General features: G+C 41.3%; 1 protein-coding gene across 1 annotated transcript in view; it reads left to right on the top strand.

Moving 5' to 3' along the window:
• The window catches only part of hsh2d (hematopoietic SH2 domain containing), a 54,645-nt gene that overhangs the window by 1,239 nt on the left and 26,069 nt on the right, over positions 1–27,337 (top strand). Inside the window, exons 2-3 of the mRNA XM_028816551.2 lie at positions 19,946–20,071; positions 23,057–23,146. Coding sequence (XP_028672384.1) covers positions 19,947–20,071; positions 23,057–23,146 — 215 coding nt within the window. The 5' untranslated portion in view covers position 19,946. The remainder of the gene's footprint in view (positions 1–19,945; positions 20,072–23,056; positions 23,147–27,337) is intronic.

The following is a 27,337-nucleotide window of genomic DNA, read 5'->3' as shown; positions in this document are numbered from 1 at the left end:
TGGTTCCCAAAAGAAAGCATCCATTCACATTTAGATAGATAGATAGATAGATAGATAGATAGATAGATTTATATATATATATATATATATATATATATATATATATATATATATATATATATATATATATATATATATACATAGATAGATATTTAGATCCATAACAGGTTGCCTATATAATCATAAATAAGTGCTAACAGATTTGTGAAATACCAGTAGCTCCTGACTTTAAAAGGACTCTCACTGCTTACAGAAACTCCAGCTAAGTTGAGGTTTTCTTAATCTGCTAGTGTCCATGCTAGCTTGCCTACCATACATGAAAGAGTTCAGGTTTCTTCTGCATATCAGGAAGTTTCTGAAAGCACAAAGAACCAATTTCAAATGCAAAGAAGCCATCCCAGAATGAAATGGTGCTTTGTCATGCAATGGAGCAATAAGGAACCACACAACCCAGTAAAGAATTGAAAGTGCCATTAAAGAACCAGCATTTTTAAGGGTGTGAAGACCGGTTCGAGTCCCCTTCTGGAATGAGCCTGTTAGGTTGGCATTGTTGGGAATTGTGCTGGGCACACTGTATATAGTGACCACTATATGGTGCCCATGCACCAAACACCTTTGTTTCATCCGGTTCTCTCCCTTCCAGACTTCCTCCGCATTTCCACCTCTCCTCCCAACTCGAGGGAGGCGGCCTCTTTTATAGCCACCCGGATGTGCTCCAGGTGCTCTGTGAGGGTCTTTTGGCAGCACCTCTGGGTGTGGCGGAAGTGCTGACATCCAGGGCTCTCCAATCCTCCGGGCACCCACCTGTGGTGGCCACGGGCCCCAATAGGGTTGAGCTTCCAAGCTCAGTTCCCATGGCCCCCATACAGAACAGGGCGGCTGCCCTCTCGTGGTCCAGGGGAGGTATAATCCCTCTCCTGGTCCTTCTAGGCATCTTGGCCGGGTATGGGTCCTGGCTGTCTGCCACAATATATATATATATTGTGAGGGATGGCCGGCAGTTTATACCAGCCAACACCCCCAGGTCGCTAGAGGGAGTCTTCCCTGCAGCATAGAGGTGCCCCGAATTCGCAGGGCATTATGGACAATGGAGTCTGGCTACACAGCCCTGCTGTATGCCATGGGGGCTGCTGCAGGGAGGCACAACTGTTTTTATTATAGCCCGGAAAGTACTACCTCGTCACGGGGACGGAAGAAATGAAGTACTTCCGGGCTGAAGAAAAAAGAAGAGATCATCTGACCCGGAAGTGAAGGACAGAAGCACTTCTGGGTCAAGGACTCTAAAAAGGATTATGGGAAACCCAGCAGACGGAGTTGGGAGGGAGTGCGACAGAGCTGCTGGGAGGAGTGGAGGATTTGTTAATTGTGATTATTGATTTATTTGAGTATAGTGGAGGTGCTTGGTGCACACTTTTGTTATAATAAATTCATCATTGAGAATTTTACCTGGTGTTTTGGCGTATCTATCTATCTATCTATTGTCTGCAGGTTTGGAGGTGCGACAGCGCCCCCTACTGTCACAATATATACACTGTGTGCAAAATTATTAGGCAAGTGATTATTTTGACCATACTATCATTTTTATGTATATATTCCAACTCCATATTACCTGTATTAACTTGAATGCTTATTGGATTTAAGCATATCAGGTGATGTGTATTTGTGTAATGAGGGAGGGTGTGGCCTAAGGAGATCAGCACCCTATATCAAGGATGTGAATAATTAGTAGGCAGCTTGTTTTCCTCAGGCAAAATGGGCCAAAAAAGAGATTTAACTGACTCTGAAAAGTCAAAAATTGTAAAAAGTCTTTCAGAAGGATGCAGCACTCTTGAAATTGCTAAGATATGGTGGCGTGATCACAGAACCTTCAAACGGTTTGGATAGATAGATAGATAGATAGATAGATAGATAGATAGATAGATAGATAGATACTTTATTAATCCCAAGGGGAAATTCACATAATCCAGCAGCAGCATACTAATACAAAAAAACAATATTAAATTAAAGAGTGGGCGGCACGGTGGCGCAGTGGTAGCGCTGCTGCCTCGCAGTTAGGAGACCTGGGTTCGCTTCCCGGGTCCTCCCTGCATGGAGTTTGCATGTTCTCCCCGTGTCTGCGTGGGTTTCCTCCGGGCGCTCTGGTTTCCTCCCACAGTCCAAAGACATGCAGGTTAGGTGGATTGGCGATTCTAAATTGGCCCTAGTGTGTGCTTGGTGTGTGGGTGTGTTTGTGTGTGTCCTGCGGTGGGTTGGCACCCTGCCCAGGATTGTTTCCTGCTTTGTGCCCTGTGTTGGCTGGGATTGGCTCCAGCAGACCCCCGTGACCCTGTGTTCAGATTCAGCGGGTTGGAGAATGGATGGATGGAAATTAAAGAGTAATAAAAATGCAGGTAAAAACAAACAATAACTTTGTATAATGTTAACGTTTACCCCCCCGGCTGGAATTGAAGAGCCGCATAGTTTGGGGGAGGAACGATCTTCTCAGTCTGTCAGTGGAGCAGGACGGTAACAGCAGTCTGTTGCTGAAGCTGCTCCTCTGTCTGGAGATGATCCTGTTCAGTGGATGCAGTGGATTCTCCATGATTGACAGGAGTCTGCTCAGCGCCCGTCACTCTGCCACAGATGTCAAACTGTCCTGCTCCGTGCCTACAATAGAGCCTGTCTTCCTCACCAGTTTGTCCAGGCGTGAGGCGTCCTTATTCTTAATGCTGCCTCCCCAGCACACCACGGCATAGAAGAGGGCACTCGCCACAACCGTCTGATTGAAGGACGCCAGTCTTCTAAGGAAGTATAGCCGTTTGTTACAAATAGTCAACAGAAACGTGTCAAGAAAAAAAGACGCAAATTAACTGCCAAAGATTTAAGAAGGATCAAACGTGAACCTACCAGTAACACGTTATCCTCCAGTGCTGTCATGTTCCAGAACTGCAACTTACCTGGAGTGCCCAGAACTACAAGGCGTTCGGTACTCAGAGACATGGCCAAGGTAAGGAGGGCTGAAACCTGACCACACCTGAACAAGATATAAGTTGAAATGTCAAGACTGGGCCATGAAATATCTGAAGACAGATTTTTCAAAGGTTTTAAAGACTGATGAGATGAGAGTGACTCTTGACAGACCAGATGGGTGGGCCTGTGGCTGGTTCAGTAATGGGCACAGAGCTCCACTTCGACTCAGACGGCAGGAGGTTGGAGGTGAGGTATTGGTATGGGCTGGTATTATAAAAGATGATCTAGCTGGTCCTTTTTGGGTTGAAGATGGGCTCACAATTAACTCCCAAACCTTCTGCCATTTACTAAAAGACAGTTTCTTCAAGCAGCGGTGCAGGAAAAAAGTCTGCAATCTTTCAAGAAGACCATGATTTTTATGCATCATATGTATCGAAGTACCTCACTGCGTGGCTAGCCAGTAAAGTCCTTAAAGTTCAAAGAATAATGACATGGCTCCCTTCCTCACCTGACATAAACTTTACTGAGAACTTGTGGGCCCTTCTTAAATGGGAGATTTAAGGTGAAAAGAAAATAGTACGGCAGCAGGGTGGCGCAGTGGCACAGTGGATAGCGCTGCTGCCTCGCACTTAGGAGACCTGTGGTTCGCTTCCTGGGTCCTCCTTGCGTGGAGTTTGCATGTTCTCTCCGTGTCTGTGTGGGTTTCCTCCCACAGTCCAAAGACATGCAGGTTAGGTGCATTGGCGATCCTAAATTGTCCCTAGTGTGTGCCCTGCGGTGGGCTGGTGCCCTGCCTGGGGTTTGTTTCCTGCCTTGTGCCCTGTGTTGGCTGGGATTGGCTCCAGCAGACCCCCTTGACCCTGGGTTGGATGATAGATGGATGGAAAATAGTACACTTCTATGAACAGTGTCTGGGAGGCTGTGGTTGCTGCTGCACAAACAGTTGATCAAAAAACTGACAAACTCTATGAATGGAAGGCTTAGGATTGTTATTGAAAAGAAGGGTCACTTTTTTTTTTTGGAAATGTCAGAAATGTTTCTTTGTAAATTTTAAGTTGCTTATTATTCTCACTTAAATACGAGACTTAAAAAGACGTAAATAAACAATTGAGATGGGAAAATGTTTGTTTTTCCTTTAGTTGCGTAATAATTCTGCACACTAATACTTGCCTAATAATTGTACACACATATGTCTTCCCCTGAGAATGTTCACACTCACGTTTCCTTTGTGAAACATTCAGGTTTCAGGTTTATTAACATTTTGCATTGACTGATAGCACTGTATTTGTTCAATATTAAAATGAATCCTCAGAAATACAACTTGCCTAATAATTGTGCAGACAGTGTATATACGAGGGGGGACCCAAAAAGAACCGGAATTTTGTTGTTGTTAGGTTGGTACTTGTAGTACGTGGTTGGGCCGCTAGGGCAATCTAGTTACACTCCTCACAAGTCAGTCTGCCGAGTGCCATCAGTCTGGAAGGTTGTGCTTGTGTTCAGTGAATTTTTTTGTAAAAGTAGGTTGCGCAACAGTGTGAGAAGGAAACGCCCTGATTTGTGGGAGTCGGGCGATTGGTTCTTTCATCATGACAACGCTCCATCTCACACTGCTCTCAGCATTCACCAATTTTTGGCAAGAAACGGTATGACAACCCTGAACCACCCACCCTACTCACCGGATTTAGCTCCGTGTGATTTCTTTTTGTTCCCTCGGATGAAAAAAGACTTGAAAGGAAGGCATTTTGCTGACGTCGAAGAGGTAAAACAAAAAACGACCAGAGCATTAATGGGCATTACTTCAGACGAATTTAAAAAATGTTTCGAACAATGGAACAAACGGTTAGATAAGTGTATTTCCGCCAATGGAGAGTACTTTGAAGGAGACTAATTGTAGTTTGTACAGAAAATTAAATTAAACACGTTTTAAAAATATTTCCGGTTATTTTTGGGTCCCCCCTCGTATATATACATATATATATATATATATATATATATATATATATATATATATATATATATATATATATATATTCATGGCATTCGTAGTCTGAATCACAATCTGATTGTATGGGTGGTTACCTACCAGGTAACGCTTGTGGTTGGTCAGCAAGTCGGCTAACATCCGGTAACCTCCCATATAATCAGATTGTGATTCAGACTACGAATGCCATGAATGTAATTACCCCAATCTACATGCCGTAGCGCAACGTTAGGGGCTTCACCTCTGGCGCTGACGTTCGAGGTTCGATTCCCGAGAGGGGATGCAGTGAGTGTGTACGCCTGATGAGCCCAGAATTACGGCGAAACACGTGTCGCGTACTCTTTGTATTATTTGACAGTAAAAGTATTTTCAACCATTCTATGATCTGCTTCTCGTAACTGAAAGAGGGCACCGTTGGCGGATGTTAGCCGACTTGCTGACCAACCACAAGCGTTACCTGGTAGGCAACCACCCATACAATCAGATTGTGATTCAGACTACGAATGCCATGAATGTAATTACCCTGATCTACATGCTGTCGAATGAACGAACCACACACCGTAGCGCAACGTTAGGGGCTTTGCCTCTGGCGCTGATGTTCGAGGTTTGATTCCTGAGAGGGGATGCAGTGAGTGTGTACGCCTGATGAGCCCAGAATTAGGGCGGAATACGTGTCGCGTACTCTTTGCATTATTTGACAGTAAAAGTATTTTCAACCATTCTATGATCTGCTTCTCGCAACTGAAAGAGGGCACCGTGGCGGATGTTAGCCAACTTGCTGACCAACCACAAGCGTTACCTGGTAGGCAACCACCCATACAATCAGATTGTGATTCAGACTACGAATGCCATGAATGTAATTACTCCGATCTACATGCTGTCGAATGAACGAACCACATGCCGTAGCTCAACGTTAGGGGCTTCGCCTCTGGCATCAAGGTTCGATTCCCGAGAGGGGATGCAGTGAGCGTGTACGCCTGATGAGCCCAGAATTACGGCGAAACACGTGTTGCGTACTCTTTGCATTATTTGACAGTAAAACTATTTTCAACCATTCTATGATCTGCTTCTCGTAACTGAAAGAGGGCACCGTGGCGGATGTTAGCCGACTTACTGACCAACCACAAGCGTTACCTGGTAGGCAACCACCCATACAATCAGATTGTGATTCAGACTACGAATGCCGTGAAAATATATATATACTGTATATATATGGGGGTGTTGCAGCACTCAAACCATAGACACAACTTCACAATACAGTTCTGGGTTCAAATAAAACTTATTTATTTCAGACAACACCTCCGCAGGGTTTCAGTTTCCTTCCTTCTAGTCCGCACAGCAAACAATACATTTCTCCTTACTAATCAAAATGAAGACCGACTCATTACTATGAGACCAACAGCATTTTCTTAGTTAATGTCTGTGTTTTGCATTCCCACCCAGATGACTGTGTGATCTGAAGCCCTTCACTTCCGCGATGTCCCCGTACAAAGGCCCCTGTGTTTGTTCTTGGGCAGGTCTACTGTCAATCTGTCTATTTGACAGGCAAATGACTGCACTGCTAACTCCATCAACTTCCTCCTCGATCAAAGGTTACAGGGCCCGGGATGTCAAACAGAGAGGCAAACTGCTTGCGGCAAAACTTCCCATGCGACATAAAACCACAAACTAGTTTTTCTTTTTCTTTTTTTTGCATTTTTCTAAGGTCAGCTTATGTAGATTTTGTTATCCTGGGGGGGTTAATTTGCAGAAGGCATAAGTTAAGTATAAAACACTGACCTGGAGATGCAAGAACTAAGCCAGGAAAGAATCGGAGTACACACTTAGAAGTCTTACTACATATTTAGTGCCTATAGAAGGTGTTCACCCACCTTGGAAGTGTTCACATTTTCTTGTTATATGTCATTGGATGACAATGGATTTAATTTGGCTTTTTGACACTGATGAGTAGAAAAAGACTCCCTAATATCAAAGGGAAAACAGATCTCTGCAATGTGGTCTAAATTAATTACAAACATAAAATGCAATTTAACTGATCTCATAAGTATCAGGTCAGGTCAGGTTGGGGAGCATGCACTGGTACAGCGTGTTGGCGCATCCACCACACACACGACGAAACAGCTCGGGATCCTAGTTGGCAATCCCCCCAGGCAGACATGCGGCCCAGTCCCACTCTCTGGAAAGGACCCTCTATCTGCTGCAGTCAGGTGTTACGTGGTTTCCCCTTGGCCTGGTCCAGCCACTTGGGTCCTCGACAATGATGGTCCTGTGAATTGGGTCACCCTTGGGGAACTGGGCCACATGGCCGTAGTGCTGTAACCGACGCTCCCTCACAATGCAGGTCATGTGCCTCATTCAGGACTCCATGAGCAACACAAAGTCAAACCAACGGTACCCAAGGATTTTCTGGAGACACACAGTACTGAAGAGGTCCAGTCTTCATCTCAGGTCACTGGATAGCGTCCATGTCTCACAACCATATAGCAAGACAGGAAGCCCCAGGACTCTAAAGACTTGGACCTTCATCCTTATGCAGAGATATTAGGAGCACAACACACCCCTTTCCAGCGACCTCATGACCCCCCTCCATGCTCTTCCAATCTGTCTACTGACTTCATAGGAAGAGTCACCAGAGACATGAATGTCATTGCCGAGGTAAATAAACCTCTCGACGAGATCTACACTCTCTCCGCAGGCAGACACACTGCTGATGGCCTTGCCCAAGAGGTCATTAAAGGCCTGGATGTTAGTTTTTATCAGGACACTCGCAAGCTCAGACCCTCAGACTCCTTGCTCAGTCTCTCGAGACCCCTGATCAGAACCTCCATTGACTCTGTGAAGATCACAGCATCATCAACAAAGTCAAGATCAGTGAATTTTGCTTCACCGACAGATGCCCCACAGCAACTGGACCTCAAAACCCTGCCCAACACCCAGGCCATGCAAGTATTGAACAGAGTAGGAGCAAAAACAGACCCCTGACGAACCCCAGAATCAACTGGGAAAAACGCAGAGGTTCTGCCTCCACTCTGCACAGCACTCACAGTGCCAGTGTACTGTAAAGTCTCAGGATGTCTCACAGGGCAGCTTGATCAACTGAGTCATAAATATTGACCCCCTTTAATTTGACACCCCCTAAATCCTTACTGGTGTAGCCCATTGCTTTCAGAAGTCCCAGGATCAGTCCAATGGAGGTCACCTGTCTGGGGTTTCACTTAATTGTAGTATAAATGCACCTGAATGTGGAAGGGCCAACTTATGGAGAGTCAGTTGGTGGTTTATCCTGCACAATGAAGACAAAAGAACACTTCAAGGAACTCTATGAAAAGCACAGGTCCGGGGATGGAGACAAGAAACTATCCAAGTCACTGAACATCTAGTCAGTTCAATCATGAAGATATGTAAAGAGTATGGCACAGCAGAGAATCTATCGGCTCAAGCACAAAAACTTAAGATGACAAGTGAGGGACATCATCAAGATACCTGTGAGAACTCTGAAGGAGTTACAAGCTACTATGGTTGAGATTGGAGTGACTGTGCAGACAACAGCTGGGGGTTTGACCAGTCGCAGCTTCATGGGAGAAAAATCACACAGAACATCTCAGCAGAAGGCATGTGGGGAGATGGTGAAGAAGAAGGTTCAATGATTTTTGAGCTTTTTGGCTAACAGAATAAATGCCATGTTTGAACACTGCACGTTATCAAAAGCACATCATCTTCACCGTGAAGCATGGCGGTGGCAGCATTAGACTGTGGGGATGCTTTTCTGTAGCAGGCCATGGAAGGCTTGTGAAGGTAAAATATATGCAGCAAAATTCCGGAGGGAAACCTGGTGGAGCCTGTGAGAAACATACAGTAGGCCTGTGGGAGAAGATTTGCTGATTGAACTTAAGGGCTGTGGTGACAGAAACTGAGCCTCTCATTTTTCATTTTGTTTTTCCCTGTCGGATGGATTCTGACAGGATTAAATTTGGAGAGGCAAAGGTGCCCAAAGAGCCTTTAGGAAAGTCAGTCGTTGTAGCCAAAGGTTTGAAGTGTGTCACTGCATAGCGGGCGCAGTGCCGCTAAGATTCACACCGCTGCAAGGACGGTGATTTATTTATTTTGTCCGGGGGGACCCCAGGAACCCACCCAGCAATTGCTCAACTCACTCAACTCACACCACTCACCCACAGAGACATGGAAACAAATGGATTAAACAGTAATCAGACTGAATATATTAGACAAAAAAAAATAGAAGGTAAAATATAACTACACAAATCAAAACACAATCCCTCCCCAGCACTTGACCAGCTATCCCAAAATTAACTCAGTATGGCAGTCACAACAAGCACAATAAGCAGCTAACAAAAAAGCCAGGAGGGGTCTCCGCTCGACTTTCTCGTTTACTCAGATATAGGGATGGATATTGGAGGCGAAAACCGCAAGACAGTGATTATATTTTTATATTATTAATATTAAAGAGCCATCAACAACAAATCAAATTAATAATACATTGAACAATTATTATAAAAGTAAAATTGAATAAATCAGACTCTGTAGCTGCATGAATAAAAAATTTGCCATGATAATTTTATTTTGGCGAACAATTCAGGTAAATTACTGTATATACTCGTGTATAAGTCGGGTCCTGAAACCCGAAAAATCGATCATAAAATCATACGGCCATTCAAAATTACGGTAGTTACATTTTTTTTTTTACATCTTCTTGCCTCCTCCTCCTGAATTTTGTCACAGCAGCATAGTTACCAATTTCTTTCGCTATTTCAACGATGTTTAATTTAAAACCAGCTTCATATTTTCTTCTGATCGAATGCTCCATCGTGGGTAAGGGATGCTCTCACAATAAAGATGTATGAGGGTGCAAACGTCGCTTCGAAATCGTTCTGGTATTACCGTGTGGTCACGTAGGCACAATACATAGAAAAAAAAGGCAGTGTGCCCCGTGGTTACTATCTCAGGTGGGCGGTAGCATATCGTAATCTCTTGGACCAATAGCAAGAGTTTTCCCCATTCGACTTACATGACCGACATTATAAAATACTGAAAATGATACGGTAAAATCAAGTCCCGACTAATCCGTGGGAGAACTTAAACGTGAGTATACATGGTACCACTTCAGTAAGCAGAAGTGGGTCAAAAATTGCAAGAGACTTTAGTAATGTGTGCAATGTAATATTTATACACAAACTTAATTTACATAAAGCAAAACGTTCTCAAATATGTACGCATTACCATTTGAAAGTTGAACGGAAAATTGCGATTATCTCGAAAACCAGTCATTTCTCGAAAAAATGCAAAGCAACAAAAAATGCTTAGCATGTTGTGCTTTACCATAATATGATGTGAAATGATCAAATTTTTAATACTTTTGAGGAAACGTTTCAGGTAAAGTACCACTTCCGGCAAGGAGAAATAGCTCAAAAGTTGATCGAAATCTATGTTTTGTACCTAATACTTATATGCAAAATTTGGTTGACCTAAGTCTGGGGTGGGCAAAGTCAGTCCTGGAGGGCCGCAGTGGCTGCAGGTTTTTGCTCCAACCCAGTTGCTTAATTAGAAAACAATCCTTGCCAACAATTACATTTCATGGCTTGTTAGTGCTTCAACTCTGCTATGTCAAGTCATTCTCGTATCAAAAATTTTTTTCCCCAATCTAAGGATATCATCAAAATATTTTGAAGTGTAGGGTAATGTAATGCTTTTAAAATCTGTGGTTTTACAGTTTCCTAAAAATGATTCATTAACAAAGTTCATTTCTGTGTTTTATTTTAGGATTATTTTGATAATGGCACTTAACAGGTGTGCCCAAAGCTGATATGGATAAGGTGACATTGTGTAATCAAAATGTTCTGTAATTTAGCTGAAAAAACAGGCAGGTACAAATTAATTTTCAGAAGGGACAGAAGATGTGTTTTCCACTTTTAGTTTTTGTAATCCTTTTAATCCTTAGAGTCTTAAGTAGACCAACAACTCTCAAAGCATGCTCAGGGTTGAGTTCAGATAAATCAGCAGGGTTTTGGCCATTTAAGACTTTATCTGTTAAAAGGAGGATTTTATAGCAGCCCCAAACTTAACCAGGAGCCAGTGTAAGGATGTGAGAACTGGAGTGATGTGTTTGTACTTTATAGTTCTTGTAACGACTCTTTCAGGAACATTTTGAATTAAGTGAAATCTGAATAGAGAACAACTTGAAGAGCCAGTGAACACCACATTGCAGTAGTCAATCCTACTAGAAATTAATGCATGGATTAATTTCTCAGTATCTTGCAAATTTAAAAAAAGTCTTAATCTTTCCACATTTTTAAGATGGAAAAGTTGGGTAGTTTTTGTAATGTGTATATTAACTGACATGCTACTTGTAGCCACCAAAGTATAAGGCGAGATAAAGCACGGGTAAAACGTGTGCCGAAAGAAATCTCTCAGTCCAAAAGTTTGTTTTAAAAATATTTAGTGAAAGTTAAAAGCAAATAATCCACACAAGAATAAAGAAAAAAGTAGTTACACACGTAGAATAAAAGGCAAAAAAAAGAAAAAATGTATCTTCTCTAAACTTTTCCTGAGAAACTTTAGTTATTTCTGTACTTAAAAAGTTCTTAATTTCTTCTGTACGCCTTAAGCGTATGGTTTTGCACTTAAATAAACACGAGTTACTTCACACACTTAAAAGATCCATAGGCCTGTTGGCACATAGGCAAGGGCACGGCGTAAAACCGTGTGCCCTCTACACCTTACACATGGCAAGGCTGGTCACTAACTGAAGAATAATGTTTAATCAAAGCAGATAGAAATAGCTAGAATATACCAATTTTACCTAACATATGGGGGTTTTAGGAACCTCCCATAGATTATAAATTGTCATCTAGTAAACTATTTATGAATCTTATATAACTAGGAAATGGCTCTTACACTACTGTCAAAGGGAATGCCTAAATTGTGTGCTGATTCAATAAAACTAATATTGACTCCAACTGAATTAAAGAATGACACAATGTTATTGTAGTCGGCATCATTCCCTCCAATAATTAATATTTCTGATTTCTGTTTTTGGGGACAAGTAGTTCTAATCAATCTACTTGTTTTAACCTACTAGAACAATTATTTAAGGAACATATTGGAGAAACGTCATTTGGTCTAAAAGAAAGTTATGATTGCGTGACACTTGTAGGTTTGAATACACAATGGGAGGTCTGAAAATCAAAAGTCCACCTTATGAGAAGAATCCTAGTGGACTCGACTATCAACTGCCAGACAGTGTTCAGAAGCCATTAAGAAGGCTAACAGAATGTCAGGTTATATAGCGCCTTGATGAGTGGAGTACAAGTCACAGGAGGTTCTGCTCAAGTCTTTATAACACACTGGTGAGGCCTCATCTGAAGTCCTGTGTGCAGTTTGGGTCTCCAGGCTACAAAAAGGACATAACAGCACAAGAAAAAGTACAGAGAAGAGCAACAGGGCTGAGTCCAGGGCTACAGGGGATGAGTTATGAGGAAAGATTGAAGGAGCTGAGCCTTTACAGTTTATAAGAGGAGACCTGACTGAAGTGTTTAAAATTATGAGGGGAATTAGTCTAGTGGATCAAGACAGTGACTTTAAAATGAGCTCATCAGGAACAGGCGGACACAGTTAGAAACTCGTGAAGGGGAAATTTCACATAAACATTAGGAATTTTTTTTTACACAGAGAACCACAGATACGTGGAATAAGCAACCAAGTAGTGTGCTAGATAGTGCGAGTTTGGGGACATTCAAAACTCAACTCAATGTTATTTTAGAAGAATCAAGTGGATAAGACTGTCAAGCTTTGTTGGGTTGAATGACCTATTCTTGTCCAGATTGTTCTCATGTTCTAATCTGTGTACGAGTGATAATTAAATTTATGTTTTCTAATGATAGTTCCCAATGGAAGCATGTCAAGTGAAAATAGTGGATTGCAAAGACATTTATGGGAAAAAAGTGGATTGCGACACCAAAACGGTTGTGAAACACTGATATAGTAGATATGCCAGATCACTGCGTTTCCTGAAAGTCCCAGGTATAGTTTGGTTAAAGAACATCTGAACATCACTACTGACCAGCTTCTTCCTTTCATGGTTACCATTTATCCAAACTGTTTGACACTTCTACACCATCACATTTTGTCACCAAATGGTTTCAAAAACATGGCAGCAAGTTTTCATTCCTTCAGCAGACTGCATGTTTCCTCCTTAGTTCTGTGGGTTCAAAGCCTGTAACTGTCAGAAGAGATCCTACTCCATTGGGCCCTTGAGCAAGGCTGCTAACCTGAAAATTGCTCCAAGGGTGCTGTACAATGGCTGATCCTACTCCCTGACCCCCAAAAGATCATGCAAAAACACAGTTAAACAAAAAAAAAAAAATATATATATAAAAAGTTTTATTCCCCCAAAAATGCTCTGTCGCCCAGAGAAGCTCTGTAGAGCACAATGGCAAAATGGAGTTGCCTAGAAACACAAAGTGGTTCTACACAGTGGTAATGTTGGTCAAAATCTTAAAACTAACAAAGCACAGAAAAGGAACAAGAACTCATCCAACTCACCAGAGAGCATTTAAAATGAACCGCCAGGAATTGTGGGAGACCCTCCAGGGGGCTGTCCTTGGCAGTGATTGGCTGGTAGCTCCACCTCTTAAGCAACCAACCACAAAACACATGGAACATAACCCAGACTGCTTACATACATTGATACAATCATAAAATAAAACAAATCATGCAAATACTCAACAAAAGTAATATAATATATAGTAATATAATATAATTTTAAATCAGAGGAGGAGGAGGAGGAGGAGGTTAGGAGCACTCGCTGATACAGCGCATTGCTGCCCCCACCACATGACAAACCAACTCAGGATGCCAGATTGGGACCCGAGTGCAGCCATGCAACGGGTGACACCTCATCACCACACTAGTTCAGATGGACTGGAACCAATGTGAGGTTTTTATGGTGGCTGGAGTGCCAATTCTGCCACCAACCCCCAGGTTTTTTTCCCTGCAGGTTGGAGGGCCTACCTGCAGGGCTGGATACAGATTAACGTCATACCCAGGACAGAGCAATTGCAAGTTAAGGGCCTTGCTCAAGGACCCAATGAAGTACAGTAGAGTCACTTTTGGCGTTTCACGGGATTTGAACCGGCAGCCTTCCAGTGCAGATCCCAATCTCAGAGCCACCATGGATAACAAATAAACAAAACGGACCTAAAATGTGAATTTGGGTGGAGGGACTCTGGTTAAAACGCAACAATCGTGATGTCTTGGGTCGCAGTCGTCACATGCCTGGTAGCAATGAGGTAACATATCAACCAGACCCACAAAATGGTGGCATCCATTAAAAATACCCCCCCCCCCCCCCCCCCTCACCGCCTGCGCTTGTCTCTGTCGCTCGCTTATGTGGATTTCACTTTCACCAAACAACAAATCTTTTAATTCTCGTGGATACGCCTACTTTTCTCTGATGGCAACACGAATTAGACGATCTGCAAGTCTCCGACTTAAAGTTTAAAGCCAAATAATATCACCATACTTCTGTCATATCACTCATGTCCATATATTCAATCTCTTTTTTCGCTTTTACCTTTTTCTCAATATCGCATTGAATTTTGATTCCGTGTTTGGAATTACATCGTGACAACGCAACGTATAACTGCCCGTGAGTGAATATCGTTTCTTTCTCTCTACACGAACTGTGTCTGACAATAGCATTCAGACAAATGAGAAATGATTGAACCGTGTGTGTGTGGTTATGTGAGTGGGACTTTTTCAAATCTCTTTGCATAAGCTCTTGTCTCATGGGGCTTGAAATATTCTCTCGTGGGATTTCACTTTCACCAAACAACAAATGTTTCCATTCTCGCGGATACGCCTCTTCATTGGGAGGAAACACTACTTTGTTTTTCCCTGATGGCAACACGAATTAGACGATCTACAAGTCTCCCACTTAGTTTAAATCTGAACAATATACAGTATATCTCTTTTCGTGTTCTGTTATTTTTAAAAATTTTTTTTAATTTAATTGATTTTATTGTAATCGCACAACATTCCATACAAGTTGATCAATTTTTACACAAATAGGATCAAAAACAAATCAACAAATCAACCCCCACCCCATTATTTCACCGAGTAATAATTTTGATTTGTTTGCGCTAATGCGATCTTTACTATCCTTTTTTTGAGACTTTTGAATTTTTGTACTTCCATTATCTCTAACCTGCACTAAATGTGTATCACGCCAACGTTTTGAATTCTTTATGACATTCTGCTGTCATCTACTCTTTGTGGCCGTGGTGTCTCTTTCCTTGCGGGACGTGTGTCTCTCAGAGAAAATCATGTCTTGTCTCCTTCGAAGGTTTTTTTTATAATAGAGAGAAATAAATAAATAAATGTAATGGGGTTACAATAACATCACCAAAATAAAGATAAAGTATATTAATCACATAAAATGACAATTAATATTGTACAAAAATGTAAAAAAAAAACAAAACAATGATTTAAACAAATTCCAGCTGCCTTCTTAACCCTGCCTTTATGAATTTGTGTTTTCCTGTTCCAGTCTGCATGCAGGGCGGTGTGCGTGTGTTTATTTATTTATTTATTTTTTACAAGTTGATAGAAATCTTTAAGGTTGCCATTTGCATCACATTTGCATGCCACAAGCAGCTGATCCTTCCATGCAAAGCTTCTTACAAATCCCAAGTACGTGAGAGTTTCCACATTTGTGCACCATGATCAGATTAAATGACTCTGGTGGGTTGTTGGCAGCAATCGAATTGGCATCCTTGTGGGTTACAATCACCAGACTCCATGTTGTCTCTGTAGTTTCACTTGGTGTCACCCTTTGCCCTGAACAGAGCTGTGGGATTTGAGTTTCAGTCTGGCTGTGTGCCCGGGCTTATGTTTATTTTCCATTTTCGCACCTTCTTTATTTGTTGTAAAGTTGTATTTTTCAGGTATTTTTGTGCCCATTCTATTCTATTTAGTTATTGCTTACTAGCCATATACAGGTGCTGGTCATAAAATTAGAATATCATGACAAAGTTGATTTATTTCAGTAATTCCATTCAAAAAGTGAAACTTGTATATTAGATTCATTCATTACACACAGACTGATGTATTTCAAATGTTTATTTCTTTTAATGTTGATGATTATAACTGACCCGCTCTCTGCTGTCTCTTGTGTCTTATGGGTGGAACCTCCCAGAGGTGGGGCTACTCTGATGTCACAGCTGAAGGACCGCCCACAGCCCTTATAAGGCTGAGGTGCTGATAATTCAGTGTGCCCTGTCTCAGCTAGAGACACTGAAAAAGATTTTAGTTTTAGGATCAGAAGATCAAGACGGGGCCAAAAATGACAGTACTAGCACAATAACATTTATTTCTACAGCTCATTTTTACACAAAGAAGGTGCTTTACAAGATGTCAAAGAGAAAGTTACAAGAAAAGAAAAAGAAATAATAATGAAGAGAAAAAGAAATAAGATTAGATAAGAATAATAATGCATAAGTAATAAGTAGAAGAGGTCAATGAAAACAACAAACCGATCTTTCGCCAAGATCAGAATCAAAAACCACTGAATGAGAAAACTATGGGGTTTTCCACCTTGGGACATTTTCTAAAAGCACTATATTTGCAAGGCCCCCAAAATTGTGGATGACCCCTCTCATCTCTCCTAAAAACAGCTCTTCTGTCGTCTAGCACAGGGGTGGGCAACGTCAGTCCTGGAGGGCCGCAGTGGCTGCACGTTTTTGTTCCAACCCAGTTGCTTGCCAGTTGCTTGCCAATAATTTAATTTCATGGCTTGTTAGTGCTTTAACTCTGCCATGTCAGGTCATTCTCATATCCTAGATTTTTTTTTTCCTTTTAAAGGATATCATTCAAATAATTTGAAGGCTAAAACGGAGGAGTTATTCTCAGTCCTTCACTTTTTTCTTTTCACTTTCCTTCCAAGTATTCAATTAAACCAAATAGTGTGCGATAAGTACACACAGAGGTGTAAATGGTAACAAGCTAACTGGAGAAGTGCTGGCTTCTTTTGTCATTGGCATCTTATTGCTAATTAGGAGCCATTAAAGACAGAGACTAGAGCTGTTTAAGACTAAAATAAGCAATAAGGGATCAAAATCTTACCAGGTGAGACAATTAAAATGAAGCAAAAGTGTCACTTGAGTAAGACGTGCTTCTTATTAGGCAACTGGGTTGGAACAAAAACCTGCAGCCCCTGCGTCCCTCTAGGAACGACTTCGCCCACCCCTGGTCTATCAAAAAGTACAAATACAGGCACAGATGGTACAGAAGTATAAGACCAGAATCGAATGAGAAAATCACGAGGTCCTCTCTACCCTCCATCTGGGAAATGTTCCAAAAATGTCTCATTCGCACGGTCCACAAAATTGTGGAAGACCTCTCTCATCCCTCTCACAAACCATTTGCTCTCCTGTTATCTGTCAGAAGGTCCAGTAGTATCTGGACCAGCTCTACCAGACTTTGCAACAGCTTGTTAGACAACTGAACAGCCTTCTGCCTCCAAATTCAAATCGGACTTCAGATCCTGCACAGCCCCTTATTGCTGCTGCTGTCTTCTGATAAGACTCCCCCTTGTCTGTGACTGTTTAATTATCTTTTGATACACAAACTGCACGTTTTGCTCTCTGACAATACGGTGGCACAGTGGTGGCACTGCTGCCTCGCAGTAAGGAGACCTGGGTTTGCTTCTTGGGTCCTCCCTGCATGGAGTTTGCATGTTCTCCCCGTGTCTGCGTGGGTTTCCTCCCACAGTCCAAAGACATGCAGGTTAGGTGCATTGGCGATCCTAAATTGTCCCATGGGTGTGCTTGGTGTGTGTGTGTGTGTGTGTGTGCCCTGCGGTGGGCTGGCGCCCTGCCTGGGATTGATTCCTGCCTTGTGCCCTGCTCCAGCAGACCCTGTGTTAAGATATAGCGGGTTGGACGATGACTGACTGACTGACTTGGGTAAATTAGAATGTCTTGTTCCAATAACGGCACACGCCGGACACTTCCATGAAACTCTGGGAGGGTTGCCTAGGCAACAGCTGACACTCATACCACAAAATACCAGCACCCGTGATCCAAAATGGTGACTAAAATGATTACGTTTTCAAGGAAAGAGAGAAATTGTGAGGAGCGAAACCTGCCGAATTCAGTTCACCTTGTGTTCAGCAAAATCATGGAAATGTTTGTGAAATTCGCTAAACTCCATAAAATGCATTGATGTCAAGCAAGAAGGAGGAATTTCAGTGGTGCAGTGGTCTTATAAGCATCCTGAGGGCTGCGGAAAAGTCGTCCAACTATACTGGACCAATTATTGTGGCCAAAAATGCTAACCACTACACCGCTGTGCCTGAAACAACAAAAGACGCAGACAGAACGAATTCCACAAACAAAAACAAACTAACAATAAGTAAATAAAATATCAATCCATGCGCCCACAGAATTTTAATCTTGAGGTACACATTGCAGCAAAGGTTCATTCCATTGTTTGAAGTTACCGCTACAGGCAGAGCAAGAACATCTTGTTTTGTTTCCTGTGTATCTGTGCAGATGCTTCACATATTCTTCTTTCATCAAGAATAGAAAAATGTCTTTTAAATAGTAATAAATCTTTGGTTTTTATTATTTCACAGCATGGCCTGTGTTTTCTGATGAGGAGATGGGGAGGGAATGGGCTCCTTTTTTTGAAATCATTACTGGGCAGGGTCACATTGGAAACATTCTTACAGTGGGTGTGAATGAACAGCTCAGGCTGGTCTCACAAAAGCATCATGGGGCACTTGGAAAAAACAAATTGTTCACCTAAGCCAACTGCACAGCAAATTTCCAGGAAAATATTCGACAAACAAGTTCTCCAGACAGACAGACATCCTATTATATAGTGCCTTTCATGATCTATCTATCTATCTATCTATCTATCTATCTATCTATCTATCTATCTATCTATCTATCTATCTATCTATCTATCTATCTATCTATCTGTGTGCCAATTAAAATCTCTCTATCTATCTATGAGATAGTTTGAACAATCTGGATGAGAACAGACCTTTGAGCTCAACAAAACTTATTAGGCCTATCCACTTAATTCTTCTAAAATAGCACTTTTGAAAGTCCCTAAAGTCCTCCTGCCTACTACATTACCTGGTCACTTATTCCATGTGTTTGTGGTTCTTTGTGTAAAGAAAAACTTTATAATGTTTGTGCAAAATGTACTCTTCACAAGTTTCCAACTGTGTCCCCATGTTCTTGATGAACTCATTTTAAAATAACCGTCTCGATCCACTGGACTAATGCCCTTCATAATTTTAAACACTTCAGTCAGGTCTCCTCTTAATCTTCTTTTGCTTAAACTGTAAAGGCTCAGCTCTTTTAATCTTTCCTCATAACTCATCCTCTGTAGCCCTGGAATCAGTTCTGTCACTCTTCTCTGGACATTTTCTTGTGCTGTTATGTCCTTTTTGTAGCCTGGAGACCCAAACTATACACAGGACTCCAGATGAGGCCTCACCAGTGTGTTAATTAATTAATTTCTATCTATCTATCTATCTATCTATCTATCTATCTATCTATCTATCTATCTATCTATCTATCTATCTATCTATCTATCTATCTATCTATCTATTTTCTGGTGTCTTACATTTATCTATCTGTTTTGGTTCATTTGTATGTTTATTTGTTATATAGCACCTTTCATATCTGCTTATCTTTCTGAAGATGCCTTTTAATTGTACACACTGTGGTAGAATATATTTTGAAATTGATGGATTATGTTCTGTCTTGCCATTTGACAGTCAAACCTTTTATTTTAATTACCTTAAAAGCTTAATGTTTTTTGTAAGGTATTATGTGCTACTAGAATGGCTTTGTGGACCTGCTGTATAAACAGTACATGGTCAGCTTCCCTGCGTTATGTTCATTTCCTTGTGTGTAAAATGACTATTTTTTCATACATTGTTTGTTAGATTTATTATTAATGCCGATGATTTTGTTTCAATGACAGCATGAACACCAACACCAGAACTACAAATCACCAAGCTTCCATAAACTGGTTCTCACAATTCCAGGTGGACTCTGTTATCCAGAATGGTGTCATTCCAGAATGGTTCCATGGAATCATCACCAGGAAGTAAGACTGAAATTTTTAGGCCATTGGCAAACAGAGCGGTTGCTTTGCTGCCCACGTGGCTCACATCAGTAAACTGTTTTAACACCCAATGTTTTATTTGGTGCTTTGACTTTCTTTATGGTGGGAGGACGTGTGGCCCAAGTGTGGAGCGTATGAGCTCAAGGATGCATTGAGAAGCACATCTGGTAAGACTGTTGTGCTTTTACTAAATGAAGATGAGCAAAGGAGCACCTCCTGCACCATAATACATTAAACAACATTCTCAAAACCTCTTACTCTGGTTCAGGGTTATAGTACGCATATACCAGGGGTCTCCAACTCCAGTCCTGGAGAGCTTCTGTGGTTGGAGGTTTTCATTCTAACCCTTTTCTTAATTAGTGACCAGATTTTGCTGCTAATTAACTATTTTGCTTTATTTTAATTGACTTTTTTTTAGACTCTGAGCGCTGAATTGATTCTTTTTTCCTTAAATGGCACCTAAACATAAATTTGATGTAAAGTGAGCCAACAGATGAGCAACTAAGTTGGGGTCTCAAACTCCAACCTTCATTCAGTTTCTTAAATTGAAGCCAATTCTCGTTGCTAATTAAACCCGTTATTTAATTCAATGCCATTCATTCTGCCATGACAGACATTTCTAAAACTGTTGATTTTCTTTTCTAAGAGCGCTGGCGGTCAAAATGTTTTGTGGACCTGAGCAGATCAACATTACTGAGGCCTTCACCTTTCTTTATTTTCAGATATTGTGTGATGGTCACAGTTTGCTGGTCATGTGTTAGCTCATTTTATATCTCATTATTGTTTGGTTTCTAATTAAGGTAAAATAAATAATTAAGGGGCCTGAGTCTTAAGTTGTGCATCAATTAAAATTAAAGCAAAGAGTTAATTAGCAGCAAAATCTGGTCACTAATTAAGAAATGGGTCATAATGTAAACCTGCAGCCACAGTAGCTCTCCAGGGACCTCATGTATAACGCTGTGCGTAGAATTCACACTAAAACATGGCGTATGGACAAAAGCAGAAATGTGCTTATGTACAAAAAAATCCAGATGTATAAATCTGTGCGTACGCCAACTTCCATGTTTTTCCGCTACATAAATCCCAGTCAGCATGATAAGTAACGCACACGCCTGCTGCCCTGCCCCAACTCATCCCAGAATTACGCCTCTTTGAATATTCAAATCAAATAGCCCTTAAGCTCAGCGTTCTGTGAAAAGACAATGGCAAAAGCAAGAGAAAAGAAAAAAAAATAGGCACACAGTGGGAAAAAAACACAAAATGTCAACTTCAATGATGAAATTTCCACTTTAATCATGTAGTTTATTTTGTCATCAAAGTAGAACATCATAAACTTCATCTTAAAATCTTTAATTTACTAGTTTCTCAAATCCCATTGTAACAAAAGTAGCACGTTAAATGCTTTGTTTTGTATTTGATTGTCTATGTGCTCTATGTGTGTAATTCACTACGTGTTTCTTAAATGGGCTTTCTCTTCCTCCGACAGGACACAGAATCCATTACATTTGTGATATTACAGCTCTCTGAATAATTAAAATACTGAGATGTATACGTGATATCATTTTCATGTTATTAAACATGGGAACACGGTGGCACAGTGATTGTTCATGTTTCATGCAAGATACTTGCCGCACCCTCTATGACCTTTGATGAAATAATTTATCACAGCAGTACTGTCTCTTTCAAACGTACTAACCCCCAATTCCTGTTCTTACTTTTCTTTCTCCAAATACCCAATCACCACACAATCAGCTCTGTAATAGACGTTTAGCCATCTGTAAGCTTAGAACGACGATTCTTCAAAACCTTTAAGGAACATTGAAATATCTTCGTAGTACGTGTTTAATTATTCTATTCATCTATCCTTCCAGTGTCGCGCCAGCACCAGCAAGAATACAGTGTGAAGCAGGAACAATCCTTGAACGGGGCACCAGATTGTCGCTAGCGCTGCGACTCCGTGTCCTCACATGTTTAATTATTAACAATATAGATTATTTAAATGAAGTTAAAGTTTTATCTGTATAATATAATAAACATATTTTGCTGCATTTCATCTTAAAAATGATATCGTCATCATATGTAAATATGCGCTTTATAAAGTGGCACAGGTTGTGCAATATTATAACTGTAGTGGAAGTTTACAGTGAGGTGATTGTACTTATAAGTACAAACAGTTCTACAAGGAGCAGTTGACGGACTGATTAAGTGCATTTAGAGTTCTTGGGATGAAACTGTTTGTGAACCGCGAGGTCCGTACAGGAAAGGCTTTGCCTTATGGGAGCAGTTCAAACAGACAGTGCGCATGGCTGAGGCAGCGTGTGCTTGATGCTGTATACCGATAATTCTGTTTCTGATCAGCTGCTCCGAGTGGTGCAGTGAGAGTAACAATGCTAAAGCCGCTATGGACCATTATATTGTTACAGGTTAATTACAACAGATGCCTTAAACTAATAAACAATATGCGGTTAATTTCAGTGTATTTATAAAGCTGCATCAGGGATGTGGATCTAAAAAAGAAAGGGAAACCACACTGGAACAGTAGCACTGCTTTGATGCTGGGTGCCACCAGTCTGCAAAACCGAACGGAGAACTTGGGTATGCTAGGGTTTGAGCTACCATGAAAATGTGCGTGGCTTTATGCCAAGTTTAGGTTTTATACATCGTGACTTGAGCATGGAAACGTTCGTACGCAACATTTTTGTGCGTACGCACTGTTTATACATGAGGCCCCAGGACTGGAGTTGGAGACCCCTGGTATATACAGTACAATGTTCTATCTACTAACTCATTATCTAATTAAAACATCAACATCCCTATTGTGATAGATATTGTCTTAATTAGTTAAGAAAACATACACTTGTAATTCACTTTACTGACAGTGAGTTGCTTTTTAAAGGATGTCAAGGCAGCCCCCCTCCAACCCCGTTGTCCATCTTTGATTGTTGCCCATTCTTTTCTTACTTACAGGGAATCGGAAAGACTGCTGAAGGAGAAGGCCCCCGGTCATTTTCTGATTCGCGTCAGTGAGAGCCGCATTGGCTACACCTTGACATACAGGTCTGGGCCTTTTTCATTTTTCCTGTGTGTTTGCTTGTAGACTGGTGGAGGTTGGAAGTGTGATTGGCCTACAGAAATGGCTCTGAGTTCATTTGGAGGTTAAGCGGAGAGGAGCCATGCCATTGTACCACTTTGTTTAGTTTGTTCTCCATACTGTTTCACACTGCACAGTAGACCAGTTTTGCTGACTTCTCTTTATTCACCTCAAGGCTGTATTAAAAACCCCTCCAGACCCCTGGGTGACTTATCTCCTTAACAGAGATTTGATTATGCAGTGCGTGGACACCGGGTTGATTAATGCACTCTTGATTTCGGAGCAAGACTCAGTCTCATCCCCTTAGTCATTATTGAGTGGGGGTACAGGGATGGTATTGACGTCACACACCCTTGAACAACGTGATCCACCCTAATTCACCTAAATGTAATGCTTCATTTTGAATTAAAGTATGCAAATTTCAGTCCTTTATTCTGGTGACAACAGTAACATTTATTTCTATAGCACATTTTCATACAAATGATGTGCTTTACATAATGAAGAAAGAGAAAAAAGGCAAAATATATAAGAAAATAGAATTAGGCAACACTAATTAACATAGAATAAAAGTAGGGTCCGATGGCCGGGGAGGACAGAAAAAACAAAAAAAAAACTCCAGACGGCTGGAGAAAAAAAATAAAATCTACAGGAGTTCCGAGGCCACGAGACCACCCAGCCCCCTCTAGGCATTCTACCTGACGTAAATGATCTCAATCAGTCCTCATTGTATTCAGGGTTCTCATGGAAGAACTGATGATGACGGTCATGTGGACTTCTGTCCTTTAATCCATCAATGGAGGGACATCACGGTGCTTTGATCAGGTGGTGGTGGCGCAGATCAAACAACAGGAAAAAGAACAGCAGAGAAAGTAGGGGTTAGTACTGATTAAGGAGCCATATTAAAAGCAATAATTAAATGCATATACAGAATATCAGGATTACACTAAAATGAAACTGTGAGAAAGCCATGTTAAAGTAATGAGTTTTTAGCAGTTGTTTAAAGTGCTCCATCATATTAGCCTGATGAATTTCTATCGGTCAGCTATTCCAGATTTTAGGTGCCTAACAGCAGAAGGCCACCTCAGCACTTCTTTTAAGTTTAGCTCTTGGAATTCTAAGCAGACCCTCATTTGAAGATCTAAGGTTACGATTTGTAGTGTAAGGTGACAGGCATTCTGGGATACAGGATGGAGAAGATTATTGAAGGCTTTTTAAACCATAAGCAGGATTTTAAAGTCAATTCTAAATGGCACCGGTAACCAGTGTAGTGACATCACAACTGGGGTTCTGTGCTTGGATTTTCTTTTCCTTGTTAGGATTCTAGCAGCGCCATTCTGCACTCGTTGTAATCGATTGATGTCTTTTTTTGGTGGTCCTCAGAGGAGTGCGTTACAGTAATCTAGTTGACTGAAAACAAAAGTGTGAACTAATTTCTCAGCATCTTACAATGTTATAAGAGGTCTAACTTTTGTTATATTTCTTAAGTGAAAAAATGCTGTCCTAGTAATCTGATTAATATGTGATTTAAAATTCAGGTCAGAGTCAATAGTTACCCCCTTATTTTTTACCTCTGTTCTGACTTTTAATCCTAATGCATCAAGTTTATTTCTAATACCGTCATTATATCCATTTTTGCCAATCAATAAAATTTCTGTTTTCTCCTTATTTAGTTTGAGAAAATTACTACTCATCCATTCAGAAACACAAGTGAGACATTGTGTTAGTGAATCAAGAGAGTCGGGGTCATCAGGCGCTATTGATAAATACAGTTGTGTGTCATCAGCATAGCTGTGGTAGCTCATGTTATGCCCTGAGATAATCTGACCTCACGGAAGCATGTAAATCGAAAAGAGCAGTGGACCCAGGATAGAGCCTTGTGGACCACCATATAGAATATCATGTGCCTTTGAAGTATAATTACCATAACTAACAAAGAATATTCTACCTGCCAGGTATAACTCAAGCCAATTTAAGACCCTGCCAGAGAGGCCCACCCATTGACTAAGGCGATTTCTAAGAATATTGTGATCGATGGTATTAAATGTGGCACTCAGATCTAAGAGGATGAGAACAGATAAAGTACAAGCAAAAACTGCACAAGACAAAATAAATCCAGAGGTGGAGCACAAGTCGTGTATCAGGTACAGGCGCCTTATTTGCATGACAGAGTCATTGGAAAGGCAAATGGTGTCTGTGATGTCACACAAACAAAAGACAAGTCATTTGCCAAGTCAGCAGCCCCCCACCCCCACAAAGTCATTTATTATGTGGCAATAGTCAAACCTTGAGGACAGATTAGGTGAGTAAGCCAATCAAACATCATAGGCAATCAACAGAGATGCATCAAAAGGGGAGAGAATTTGTCTAAAGGTGTAAGCTTTGAACATTTTTTGTGAACTTGAAAAACTATTATATTAGTTGATAACTCAGTACAGCCACATATTCTGAAAATATTGACCTTAATAAAAGGATAGTTGTCTTTGTGTCTGTCCGGTTGCCATGTGTCTCTCATTCCAACAGGTGGTGCATCACAAGCATTAACACTGTTTTTTACGAATCCTAAACCAAATGGCATAGAACAGAGGCATAAGCGGCACATCACAGATATTTTAGTAATAAATTCATTGCATTTGTCATTCAAACAGATGGTACATCACAAAGTGCTGTTACTGATCCCATAACAAATGGCATATAACAGAGACATATGCATTGCAGGGTGCACTGAAAACAATAACGCTGAGGTCTATGTTGATTATTTATAATTTTAACCGATCTTAGATGTGGTAGCACAGCTAGTTGCTTTACGTTTTACATGATGTACAAGGGAGCCCCCAAAAATGTCCAGAATCACTTGGTAGCACTGGTGTAGGGTGTAGAGTTCAAATATGCCACAAGGTATTACAATCTGGCATTGTGAGTTGAGTGCATATCTGTGGCGTTTATTCTACCAACGTGCACTTCACCACATTGTGCTTGCTTTGAAGAAGGTTTTTTACCATTGAAGAAATCCAAGAAAAGTGCAGGAGGCTGTAGACACGGAAACAAAAAAACAAGTAAAGGAAATGTTAACAGGAATGGTTAAAGCCCTGGGGACAAGGGGACTGCATCTCAAGGAAAGGATTTTGAAGATGACTTAAAGGGAACTACTGTATGCTTTATAATAAAGAGTTTTTTATAACAACGCTGATCTTGACATTGCTGTGATCTTCACAGAGTCAATGGAGGTTCTGGCTGGGAGTCTCGAGAGACTGAGTGAGGAGTCTGAGGGTCTGGGTGTGCGAGTGTCTGATAAAAACCAACATCCAGACCTTTAATGACCTCTTGGGCATGGCCATCAGCAGTGTGTCAGTCTGCAGAGAGAGTGTCAACCTCATCGAGAGGTTTACTTACCTCGACAGTGACATTCATGACTCTGGTGACTCTTCCTATGAAGTCAGTAGACGGATTGGGAGAGCATTGAAAGGGGTGTGTGGTGCTCCTGATATCTATGCAAAAGGATGAAGGTCCAAGTCTTTAGAGTCCTGGTGCTTCCTGTTTGCGAGACATGGACGCTATCCTGTGACCTGAGATGAAGACTGGACTCCTTTATGTGTCTCTTCAGAGAATCCTTGTGTCCCGCTGGTTTCACTTTGTGTTGCTCACGGAGTCCCGAATGAGGCACATGACCTGCACTGTGAGGGAGCGTCAGTTACGGCACCACGGCCATGTGGCTCGATTGCCTGATGGTGGTCCATCTCACAGGATCTTTATTGTTGTGGACCCGGGTGGCTGGACCAGGACAAGGGGACGCCCACGTAACACCTGTTACACCAGATAGATGGTTATTTCCGGGTTGTTGGGACTGGACCACGTGTCCAACTGGGAACTCAAGTGTTTCGTCATGTGGTGGGTGCGGCAACGTGCTGTACCAGTGCATGCTCCCCAACCTATAACAATTCTGGGTCCCCCTTAACTTTATATATGAAATATCATAATTATTACCCCGCAATTCCCTAATAAAAGATACTGTAATGTGACTCCACAAAAAAAACAAATGGAAGCCAGTCTATGACATTTTGATACTCTCATGCTGAAGCGGTCACACAAGCACTCAAAGTGACCATGCATAAAGCGTCTGGTCATAGTGTTTGGTGTCCACCTTTGTCTCTATGTGAAGG

This window comes from Erpetoichthys calabaricus, chromosome 12 (genome assembly GCF_900747795.2).
Source record: "Erpetoichthys calabaricus chromosome 12, fErpCal1.3, whole genome shotgun sequence".
In the NCBI taxonomy this organism is placed as follows: Eukaryota; Metazoa; Chordata; class Cladistia; order Polypteriformes; family Polypteridae; genus Erpetoichthys; species Erpetoichthys calabaricus.
This window is presented reverse-complemented; position numbering and strand designations above follow the sequence as displayed.